The 12,100-nt window shown below is 46.4% G+C and overlaps 1 protein-coding gene across 3 annotated transcripts in view; it reads left to right on the top strand.

The window, feature by feature from the left end:
- POLE4 (DNA polymerase epsilon 4, accessory subunit) overlaps positions 1-12,100 on the top strand; it is a 121,178-nt gene that overhangs the window by 81,250 nt on the left and 27,828 nt on the right. Inside the window, exon 4 of one of the 3 annotated variants that reach the window (XM_077475730.1) lies at positions 11,700-11,845. The exons of the other annotated variants lie outside the window; for them this stretch is intronic. Within the exon in view, the coding sequence (XP_077331856.1) occupies positions 11,700-11,830 (131 nt within the window). The 3' untranslated portion in view covers positions 11,831-11,845. Of the gene's footprint in view, positions 1-11,699; positions 11,846-12,100 lie in introns of those variants that run through there. 3 annotated transcript variants of the gene reach the window in all.

Here is a 12,100-nt window from a genome sequence, read left to right as displayed (position 1 = left end):
GTGAGTTTTTTCAAGTTGTAATTTTTTTCCCACAATTCTTTGCAAAATTAAGATATTTTTTTTTATTATTATTTTTTTTTTAAAAAAAAAAATTGTCATATCAGGTTATTTCTCACACACAGCATATGAATACAACAAATTGCACCCCAAAATACATTCTGCTACTCTTTGCGAGTACGGCGATGCCACATGTGTGAGACTTTTACACAGCCTGGCCACATACAGAGCACCAACATTGATGTAGTACCTTCAGACGTTCTACAAGCAAAAATTACGCATCTCATTTCTCAACCACCTATTACACTTTTGAAGACCCTAAAGTACCAGGACAATGGAATTTCCCATAAAATGACCCAATTTTGGAAAGCAAAGACCCCAACGTATAATCTGTGAGGCATAATGAGTCTTTTGAACGGTTAATTTTTTTCCAGAAGTTTTTGGAATATGTGGAAAAACATTAACGCATTTTTTTTTTTTTTTTTTTTTTGTTTACACAAAATTGTCAATTTATACGATATTTGTAACACATAGCATGTATATAGCAAAAATTACACCCCGAAATACATTCTGCTACTCTTCCCAAGTATGGCGATACCACATGTGTAGGACTTTTACACAGCCTGGCCACATAGAGAGGCCAAACATTGAAGTAGTACGTTCAGGCGTTCTAGGAGCATAAATGACACCTCTCATTTCATTCCTACCTATCACACTTGAAGGTCCTGGACCACCAGGACAGTGAAATTACCCACAAAATGACCCCATTTTGAAAAGCAAATACACCCCAGCGTATATTCTATGAGACATGGGCTGCAAATAGGTACTCGGGTACTCTGGCCTGGTGACAGGTACTCGGGTACTCTGATGGCCTGGTGACAGGTACTCGGGTACTCTGATGGCCTGGTGACAGGTACTCGGGTACTCTGATGGCCTGGTGACAGGTATTTGGGTACTCTGAAGGGCGGTGACAGGTACTCAGGTGAACTGTGACAGGTACTCAGATGAACTGGGACAGGTACTCGGGTACTCTGATGGGCCGTGACAGGTACTCGGGTACTCTGGGCCGTGACAGGTACTCGGGTACTCTGATGGGCCGTGACAGGTACTCGGGTACTCTGATGGACTGTGATTGACAGGTACTATGAGGGGTGGTGACAGGTCCTCTTTATTGGGGGGGGGGGGCAATTGGTGTGCTTGATGTGTACTGTAGGCGGTAACGAGATGTTGCCGCAATCTCCTCCTCACACGCGATCGGTGTATGAGGAGGAGAACCCGGCAACATCTCGTTACTGCGGTTTGTTTACATTTTAGTGATCGGCTGTGAAAGGATCACAGCCGATCACGTGGGTAAATAGCCAGCCAATGGCTGTTTACCAGCGGTTGTGACGAGCAGTGTTCCCGGGGAACACGCCGTCACCGACGCGCAGCGCGATCATGTGCCGTGCACAGTCAGGGTGTGACCATCTGTGATCGGCCGTGACTTCATCATGGCCGATCACGTGGTAAACAGCCATAACCAATGGCTGTTCACCCCCTTCGGTGGCGAGCGGTGTCTCCGTGACACACCGCCACCGAAGAAACAGGGATGCGCGCATTCCCTGTTTAAACGAGAGGCCGTCATATGACGGCCTCCCGCCACAATAGGTGCGCCGCCTGGCCGTCATTTGACAGCCGGCGGTCAGCAACTAGTTAAGGAACGCAGTCAAGTCACTGCCAGACCATTGTTTCTAATTTTTGCGAACAGTCTACTGACTGGAATGGTACCAGCCAATTGGAGAAAAGCCAATGTAGCACCAATATTTATTTAAAAAATGGCCAAGGTGCATCCCTGGGAATTACAGACCACTTAGCCTAACATCAATTGTTTGCAAGCTCTTGGAGGGAATAAGGGACTATACAAGAGTTTAGTAATGACAACTGAATAACTAGCAGTAATCTTCATGGATTCGTGATTATTGCCAAACCAATCTATTAAAGAGGAAGTAAACCCTGGTGGGTTTACTTCTCCTTTTGTCTCCCTGCAAAGGTGAAGCATAATGGGCTACTATGCATCGCATAGTAGCCCATTATGTGTCACTTACCTGACGCAAGAACCAGCGATGTCACCGCTGTCCCCCCGTGTATGTAACTCCCGCGCATGGGAGCCGCCACTAACGGCTTATTGCCGTTAGCAGCAGCACACTGCTAACGGCGATAGTACACCTGCACGCCGCTGTCTACGGCGCATGCGCCGTAGACAGCGGTGACTGTCTTAGTAAATATCTCCTAAACCATGTCGATTTAGGAGATATTTCTTGGACCTACAGGTAAGCCTTAATACAGGCTTACCTGTGGGTCAAAGTGGTTTGTAAGGGTTTACAACAACTTTGTCCTTTTATGAGGAGGTGAGCTGTCATCTAGATAAAGGAAGGCCCATAGACGTGTAGCTGGATTTTGCAAAAGTATTTGATACATTTCCCCATAAACGTTTACTGTAAGTAATTTCCATTGGCATGGACCATAGGGTGAGTCAATGAACTTGCTCCTGTAGCCAGTTTTCAATCCAGAGAGTAGTGATAAATGGGGAGTACTCAGAATGGTCCGGGGTGGAAAGTGGGGTTCCCCAGGGTTCTGTCCTGGGATCAATCCTATTTAATGTATTCATAAACGACCTAGAGGATGGAATAAATGTCTCACACTCTGTATTTGCAAACAATACTAAGCTAAGCAGGGCAATAACGTTTCCAAAGGATGTGGTAACTTTCCAAGCAGATCTGAACAAATCAATGGGGTGGGCAACTGCAACTACATGGCAAATTAGGTTTAATGTAGAAAAATGTAAAAATAATGCAGTTGGGTGGCAAAAATATGAATGCAATCTACTCACTAGGGGAAGATCCAATGCAATGCCAAGCTGCTGCAAGCAAAGCAAAGAGAATGTTGGCCTGCATTAAAAAGAGGATTAACTCCAGCGATAAAACACCAATTTTTCCCAATCTACACGACTCTGCTCTGGCCGCACCTGGAGTATGCTGTCCAGTTCTGGTCACCAGTCCTCAGGAAGGATGTACTGGAACTGGAGAAAGTCCAGAGAAGGGCAACAAAACTTATAAAGGGACTGGAAGACATTAGTTGTGAGGAAAGGTACGAGCACTGAACTTATTCTGGCTAGAGAAGAGAGGCTTGCGAAGGGGATATGATTTCAATGTACAAATACCGTACTGGTGACCCCACAATAAGGATAAATCTTTTCCGCGAAAGGGAATTTAATCAAGATATTTGGGGGGCACACCCTAAAAGATGCATTAAAGATTGTGCGGCTATAAGACCATACAACAGAACAAAATATTACAGCGCCCACATGCAAAAAAGACATTTACCTCCTTCAAGGCTATTTAAAACACCTAGACATTGCCCAAAAATATGGGGATTTGGTCACACCATATTGCTATGTGGTGCTTAAGCCCACTTACTGCGACAAAGTACCCCATGGTTAGTGGGTCCTACTCTATCCATAGAATGGGAGATCCTGCTTCTCTGAAACAAGGGAGCCATACACTCCTCTATATGGGAGAACTAAAGGTCTTCACCTATTGCACAGGTGGACACTGAGAGGTACTGATGAGGGAGTGGGGTGCTCCTGCCCAAAAAGGATTTGATCAAAATCCTTACCGAAGACAAACAAGATATTTGGGGGGCAAACCCTAAAAGATGCATTAGAGATGGCGATAATGTTTTTTTTAAAACTGACTAGGTGTTTAAATCGCCTTGCAGGAAGTAAATGTATTTTTTGCATGTGTGCGCTGTAATATTTTGTTCTAGGGAATTTAATAAGACACACAGCCATTCACTAAAATTTAGAAGAAAGGCGGTTTAACCTTAAACTGTGTAGAGGGTTCTTTACTGTAAGAGCGGTTAGGATGTGGAATTCTCTTACACAGGCAGTGGTTTCAGCAGGGAGCATCGTAAATTTCAAAAAATGTGTATATATATATAGGCACCTGAGCGTCCACAATATACAGGGATATACAATGTAATACTGAAATCACACACATTGGTTGGACTTGTGTCCTTTTTTCAACCTTTCCAAATGTGTAATTTATCTTAAGAAGCCGCAACCACACCACAACTCCCTGCCAGGGCGTTTGCGAAGCGTTATCATAGACTTGAATGGGAGGTGTTAAAAGGCTTTCAGCGCCTCCTGGCTCAATGTGGCTTCAATTTTAAAGGGACACTAACGCTTCACGTTGACAGCGTGCACAGCACTGTGTGCTGTCCATTTGTATCATTTGCATAGGCATTTAAGGGGCATGTTTAACGCACCTCAAACGCCTGCTTTTAATACCAGTGTGAACTTGGCCTTAAATGTTTTATGCAGAATTAAGTTATAAAAATAACTTGCCAGAACTATGTTTAAAGAGGAACTGCACCTTTTAAAAAAAATATTAAAAGCCAGCAGCTACAAATATTGCAGCTGCTGACTTTTAATAAATTGCTTACCTGTCCCAGGGTCCAGCGATGTTGGTGGCAGATGACGAGCAATCGTTCGTCTCTCTGCTGCCCCCGCCGCCATCCTCTGTCAGGGAATTGGGAAGTGAAGCATTGTGGCTTCACTGCCCGGTTCCCTACTGCGCATGCGCGAGTCGCGCTGCGCGTCTCTACTGGTCCCCGCTGTGTCCTGGGAACTGTGTGTTTCCCAGAACACAATGGGGGGGGGGCCATCTGCAGCGGTCTTGTCCCGGAAGTGGGTGCAGATACCTGGATTATCCAGGTATCTGCACCCCCCACCCCCCTGAAAGGTGCCGATTGTGGGGGGAGGGATCAGATGAGCAGAACTTCCACTTCAGGGTGGAGGTCCGCTTTAAGAAATAAACATATTTCATATTCAGATGGAGGTGTAAGATTGAATATGCCTCAAAAACAGGGTTAGCATCAGGTCAGACCCATGAGTTTTTCAAACGGAACATTCTGTTCATTTTACCACCTGGCTAGAGATCTATAAACAGGTTGTCTGACAAACTGGGTATATAAAGCCAAGGAAAAGTATATTTAAAGTAGTTGTAAACCCTTACAAACCACTTTGACCTACAGGTAAGGCTAGATTAAGGTTTACCTGTAGGTCCAAGAAATATCTCCTAAACCGTGTAGGTTTACGAAAGTCTACAGCGCATGCGCCGTAGACAGCGGCGCGCAGGCGCACTATCACCGTCAGCGGCATGCCGCCGCTGACGGCGATAAAGCCATTAGTGGTGGCTCCTGTGCGCATGCGTGAGAGTGACGTCCCTGCTTCGGCGCTGTGAGTGGCCAGAGCAAAGATACCGGAATAAGGTGGATGCTCCAGACTACAGGGGACAGCGGTGACATTGCTGGCTCCTGTGTCGGGTAAGTGACACATAATGGGCTACTATGGGATGCATAGTAGCCCATTATGCTTTACCTTTGCAGGGAGACAAAAGGGAAGTAAACCCATTAGGGTTTACTTCCTCTTTAATGGTCTCTAAACAGGAGTTGTTTGAGAAGCCTTGACGATAAAGCATAGGAAAGCTTGGAAACATAGGAAAACGCAATTGTTTTCCCCAGGTGAGTCGTGCCATTGTCAAACAAGGTCTTACAAGAAAACTTTGGGGAATGTTTATGTAGAATAGATACAGGTGGGACTTTATATGAGCCGTGACCATCCGGTACACAGAGCTCCATCCCGATATTTGAACAAAAAGAAGGAAAAAAGGGACAACGAGGGGGCAACAACGGGACTTTATATGAAACAAGACATTGAGGGTCAATTAAATCAATCAATCAATAAAATAATAATTTAATGGCGATGCACAGGGAGATAGTACAATACATAAATCGGTTGATGATAAATCAATATTATAATAAGCAAAATTAAAAAAAAAAAAATTTTTTTACATGATAATATCATGGTTAAATTCATATTATAGTAACATTATTATATAAAATTCATATTACAATAGCATTATTCCACATAGTAACAAACCGAAAGTACATCCCAACGTGCATATACAGTAGAAACCACTAGAGTGAATTGATGATTTAATTAGATCAAACCCATGGGGAAATCTTGGTTGTTGGGGCATAATATCCACTGGTAAAAAGCTCTACGCGTTTCGTGGATTGTTTCCACTCATCAGGAGCTGCTATAAAAATTGGGGGTACCTGTGATAAAATATTAATAATCAATGGTAATTGATTATGGAGGGAGAGCGGGAGCATATACAATGGTCCTAACAACTCTTACCTATTGGATAGTAAAAAAATACACGGTAGTGATGATTTACATCAGAGGCACTGGGAGGGGAAATCTGCATCCCTCTGGGAGCTGAGGTAACGTCCAAGAAGCCGGCAAGCAGGCCAGAAAGTAAAAAGGTCCTAAAAGTGGCTGGAGGTTAATAAGACCAAGCTGCTGTGGTGAAAGTGACCCAAATTGATTGATTTAATTGACCCTCAATGTCTTGTTTCATATAAAGTCCCGTTGTTGCCCCCTCGTTGTCCCTTTTTTCCTTCTTTTTGTTTGGGGAATGTTTACCCAGCTGAACACTTCTAAGGATTGGTAAACAGACAAAGTTAGTAAATATCGGGTTTGTCTCCTAAAGTCCTAAACCATGTAGAAATTCAACTAAATACATCACCTATCTATAGACACTCTATAGCAGATCCCACCATGAATATTATCATTATTAATGTACCACCTCCATGAGCTATAATATGCCTAAAATAAATTGCATTTTGGTTTTATATGTTTAGGACAATATTTTTTTGAGGATATTCATATATCTAAAAGTGTATGAGTATAAGATTATACATTTATATATTATATCTCATGAAATGGCGGTAAGTCATGATTTCTCTTCTATTTGCCAACTAACACAGCTCCTCTCTTAGCCATTGGGTTTTTTACTCCACCTTTAGGAGAAAACTAGGCATAACATGTTATGAAAAAACAGAACTTTTAGTTCCGCTCAAGGGGCGGTCCCTTAGGTAACAACCCCCCAGACTGCCATGCAGCACTCTATTTTTCTTAGTGAAGAAAGACCTAGGAACCCTGCGGGCCCATCGGTCTGGATTTTTTTCTGCAGAAGCTTTGCTTTTTGGCAAGAAAATAGCCGGCTGGGTGACAGGCTGGGATACCCTTATCCTTGTAGTCTCCCCAGCCTGGCCAGCGAGCGTGTGCAGACCAGAGCTACGTGCTGGGTCGGCCACAATGTACTTCAGCTCCAGAGGCCGGTAAGCTTTAATGCTCCGGGGGGGCACACATGACCGGGCTACTGATGCCTGCGTCAATGTAGAGTGGTTCTGTGATGGAATGTCTCCCAGCTCTGTGGGACTGGCAAGAACAGCTCGGCGGGGCTGAGCAGCTGGGCATTCCCTGGGAGGTCAATTCGGGGGTCCCTCTTCTTCCCCTCTTCTCTCTCTGTCCCTATCTTCCTTCCTCCCTGTGGGGGATGCGGCATGTGGCTGCTGAGCGGTGTGTGTCATGTACAGGGGCTCTCACCTGAGGGGGGGCTCTGCCCTGATGTTTTTTCTCTCCCCGGGGGTGTCTGTTGAGGCTGTGTCTGTGATCCCTGCAGCGCTGTTCAATGTCGTTTTCTGTCACTGTCCCTCATGGTATTCAGTGTTAAGTGGCCATCTTAGGTGAGGGCAAGGAGCAGAATGCTCTCCTGTAGCTTGGTGGCCATTTTCCTATGGTTTTGTCCTTTATACTGGACCCCCGGCAGCCATTTTCTTGATGCCTGAGCACATTTTTTGGTCAGTCTCTAGGAGTAGCATGCTTTCCTGTAGTCCAGCAGCCATTTTCTCTGTGCTTTATGTCCTTATACTGGACGTTGGCAGCCATTTTCTTTGAGGCTGAGCACATTGCAGATCGGTTTCAACACCATAAGCAGCAGCTCTGGATGACAGTGTGATTTCCTCTGCACTTGGGAGCTGACAAGGGACATGGGCACTACTTGCTAGACGGCGCAGAACCAGTCGGGGTGATGAGTCCTGCGGGAAAGAGCCCCTCAGCCAGCAGCAGGTCGGAGGGTGGGACCATCACTGTCCTAAGTCCCCATCAGGTGGCAGACAGGGTAGGGTCAGCATGGCTTCAGAAACTGGTGTTTCTTCCCCTGAAATCCAAGCAATTGCAACCGGCTCGCCTGCAGAATGTGCAGTGCCTTTGGACGCTTTGTTGGCAGTCCTCAATTTGTTGCCAAGATCGAGGTGGTGCGTGGGTGCAAAGGTGCTAAAAAGCGGCCCCTGCAGCCCCCCCCCCGGTCCTCTGGGGAGGCCCTGCTGAGACCTCTGCTCTGTCGTTTCAGATGACAATGACCAGGACCGTTCGGACAGTGAGGATGAGTCCCCGCCCGGTTCCGTGCACGACAAATTGCTTGTTTGAGCACTTATCACAGCTGTGCGTGATACCCTGAAGAATCGGGAGCCAGCAGATCCCTCTGCTGTTGTAGCGCCCCCTTTTGGGTCCCGTAAGCCAGCCCATTCACCTAAGGTGTTCCTGACTTATTTTGACAAGTTCATTTACAAGGAATGGGGTCGACCGCAACAGACCTTTTCATCCCTAAATACATGGCGGTGCGCTACCGCTTTGAGCAGAGCCTTTTCAAAAAGTGGTCAGCTTCTCCAGTCGTGGACCCCCCAGTATCCAGGGTAAACAAAGTAGCCACAATCCCGGTACAGGGGACTCCTGTATTTAAGGATCCCACGGACAGGAAGCCCGAGGCAGTGTCTCGTTCCTTGTTGTGGGGTCAACCATGCAACCAGTACTGGCATCCACACTTGTCTCCCAGACACTGAGTGGGCAAAACTGTTGCGCCGCGAATTGGGAGAGCAACAGGCTTCTCCTGTCTGCGTAGAACTAGCAGACCAACTAGTGCAAGGCCTTAAGTATGTTTGTGATACGGCCCTGGATACCCTACCTCTGTTATCCAGGGCTTCGGTGTCAGCAGTGGTGCTGAGGCGTCTGATTTGGGCGAAATGCTGGTCTGCTGACCAGGCATCCAGTACTCTACTCCCACAGGCCAGGAAGGCTGAGTCACGCCGTAAGCAAAGACCCTAATTTTCCGCTCACAAATGGCTTTTTTGTCCTCCCGGAGCTTCGACCAAATGTCCCCAGCCCAACAGGACGACCTCTGAAGGACCAATGCGTCCCTGGAACCACAAGCCTGAGGGCAAAAGTGCTGCCGCATGAAGGTTTGCCCACACCCGCAACACTGGTGGGGTGTCGCCTTCGGGAGTTTGCAGCCCGGTGGGCCTCCCGGCTGTCCGACCAGTGGTTCTGCAATCTGATTTCCTCCGGCTACAAGATAGTTACTCTTGGCCGCAAAACAGATTCTTCCCCTCCAGCATACCTGTACTCCCAGCTCGCTGCGAGGCTGCCTTGGGGGCAGTAAGGGACCTGCTGAATCGTAGTGTGATGGTTCCTGTTCTGGAATCGGGACGTTTCCAGGGGTTCTACTCAAACCTGTTTGGACGTACCGCTTCCTTCTTGGGGACTACAATCTTGGATCTAAAAGCCCTCAATTACTTTGTAAAAGTACAGAGGTTCAGAATGGAATCAGTTCGCTCAGTAGTCGCTGTACTCCATCAAGGGGACTCCCTGGCTTCCTTAGACATCCAGGATGCGTACCTGCACATACCCATATGCCTCCGTCATAAGAAGTTTCTGCGATTTGCAGCCGGGGAAGCCCGTTACCAGTGTGTGGTTTGAGGCAGTACCATATGCCCAGTTCCACACCAGAGTTCTGCAGAAGGAGATTTTGACAAAATGGGACAAATTTCCCTTGTCCCTGGATCGTCAGATCCAGGTGAGCCAGTTAGTCAGGGATTCCCTGGTACTTCAGTCCGGGAAATCATTCCTACCTCTGAAATGGGTGGTGGTCACAACAGACGCCAGCCTATCCGGCTGGGGTGGAGTAATGGCCGTTCAGTCGACCCAGGGCATCTGGTCGGCGGAGGAATCCAAGTTGTCGATCAGTCTGCTCGAACTCAGAGCGATCAGGCTATGCCTCTCCACATGGTCGATAAGACTTTGAGGGCGCCTGATCAGGATCCAGTCAGACAACGCCACGGCTGTGGCATACATCAATCATCAAGGAGGAACAAGAAGCTTGGCCGCAGCATGGGAGGTCACTCACATACTTCGGTGGGCAGAGAAACATGTACCGGCCCTGTCGGCCATTTACATCCCGGGAGTGGAGAACTGGCAGGCAGACTATTTAAGTCGCCAGATGCTGGTCCCAGGAGAATGGGCATTGCATCCGGAGGTGTTCAGGCTACTGTGCCTAAGGTGGGGCACACCAGACGTGGATCTTTTGGCCTCCCGGCTCAACCGAAAGGTGCCGAAATTCGTGTCCAGGACAAGAGATCCATGAGAAGACGCGCTGGTGGCTCCGTGGGGGCAGTACCAGCTGATCTATGCCTTTCATCTGAAACTGTTACCACGTCTGATCCGCAGAGTGGAGGCCGAGGGGGATTCCAGTAATTCTGATTGCCCAAGCTTGGCCCCAGTGTCCCTGGTATGCAGACCTGGTGTGCCTAGTGGCAGACGCCCCCTGGTGACTGCCGTTACGAGAAGACCTGTCTCAAGGTCCGATTCACCATCCTGCTTTAACATCATTGGCCTTAACGGCATGGTTATTGAGAGCCAGGTGTTGAGGAACTGGGATCTTTCGCACTCTGTGATCCCAACTATGCTGAGAGCACGGAAATCTTCTTCTCAAAAGTTATTATCGTACCTGGAAGGCCTACATCTCCATGCGTGAGGAGAAAGGATGGCATCTGCGCTCTTTTTCTATATCCAGGATCCTGCTGTTTCTTCAGCAAGGAGTAGACCAGAAATTGGCCTTGAGCACCATTAAAGGACAAATCTCAGCTTTGGCTTTTTTGTCAGCAACCCCTGGCATCTTGCTCTCTAGTGAGCACTTTTGTCAAAGGGGTCAGGCATGTAGTTACTCCGGTGCATCCACCTTTACCCCCGTGGGATTTGAATCTGGTTTTGTCTGCGCTGCAAAAACCTCCTTTTGAAAATATAAGTCTCCTCTGTTGACTCTTTCCCAGAAAGTGGTCTTTCTAGTGGCTGTTCACACTTTTACTAAGTTCTACAGTAGATGTCAGTGCATCGACTGATGCCTGTTTTGGCCACAACGTTTTGCAGGCGGCTGTATAGTTGCAATTGCATATGCAATTTTTCCTTTTTTCCTAGTTTTTGTTTAGGTAAAAACGCAGTACCTTTACGTTAATGCACTGTTGCATTTGTTACCGCAGTTTTGGTGCGGTTTGAGGGTGGTGCCTCTCTATTGAGGAGCACTCTGTTTTTTTTTTTTTTTTTTTTTTTTTTGTGGTGGTGGTTTTTCCACCCACTGTAATTTTTGTGGGTCAAGTTATACTAGTTCCCACTTGCCATGGTGGATGAAGTTATTATGCTGTTTTCCCACCCCTCATTTTGGCACTGCTTGGGGATGTCCCAATGGCTAAGAGAGGAGCTGTCAGTCAGTGAATATAAGAGAAAATAGGATTTTTTGTACTCACTGTAAAATCATTTTCTCTGTAATTCACCGACTGACACAGCACCCGCCCATCCTAATTTTTTTTACGTTATATTGCTTGTTGACGTAATGAGCGCTGCATGGCAGGCTGGGGGTTGTTGCCTAAGTGACCTAAAAGTCCTGTGTTTTTCATGAAATGTTATGCCTACTCTTCTCCTAAAGGGGTCGTAACAACACAATGGCTAACAGAGGAGCTGTGTCAGCCAGTGAATTACAGAGAAAAGGATTTTACGGTGAGTACAAAAAAAATCAATTTTTTCTTGTTTGCTGAAAAAAAGGACTATAGAAAATAAGAAAATGGACTTTGTAGGCACACGGGTAAATAAAAATAATTTAAGTTTTTTATTTCGATAAAGTTAAGAAGCATAGTATTGCAAACACATATTAAAAAAGGAACATATTAACAATTAACCCCAAAGACTCAAATAACACCTCCAAGATAATATATATATTTAATTAATAATCCAGATTGGTGCAAAAAAAGGAAGGATTAACCAGTAGCAGCATCCAATGGAAGTAAAGTGTTTGGCGTAGTTGAGTCACAATATGAGGTCACACAATTC

The sequence above is a fragment of the Lithobates pipiens genome, unplaced genomic scaffold (assembly GCF_037356315.1).
Source record: "Lithobates pipiens isolate NorthernLeopardFrog02 unplaced genomic scaffold, aLitPip1_a1.2 Scaffold_13, whole genome shotgun sequence".
NCBI classification, from domain to species: domain Eukaryota; kingdom Metazoa; phylum Chordata; class Amphibia; order Anura; family Ranidae; genus Lithobates; species Lithobates pipiens.
Note: the sequence above shows the minus strand (reverse complement) of the source record. Positions and strands in the feature narration are given on the sequence as shown.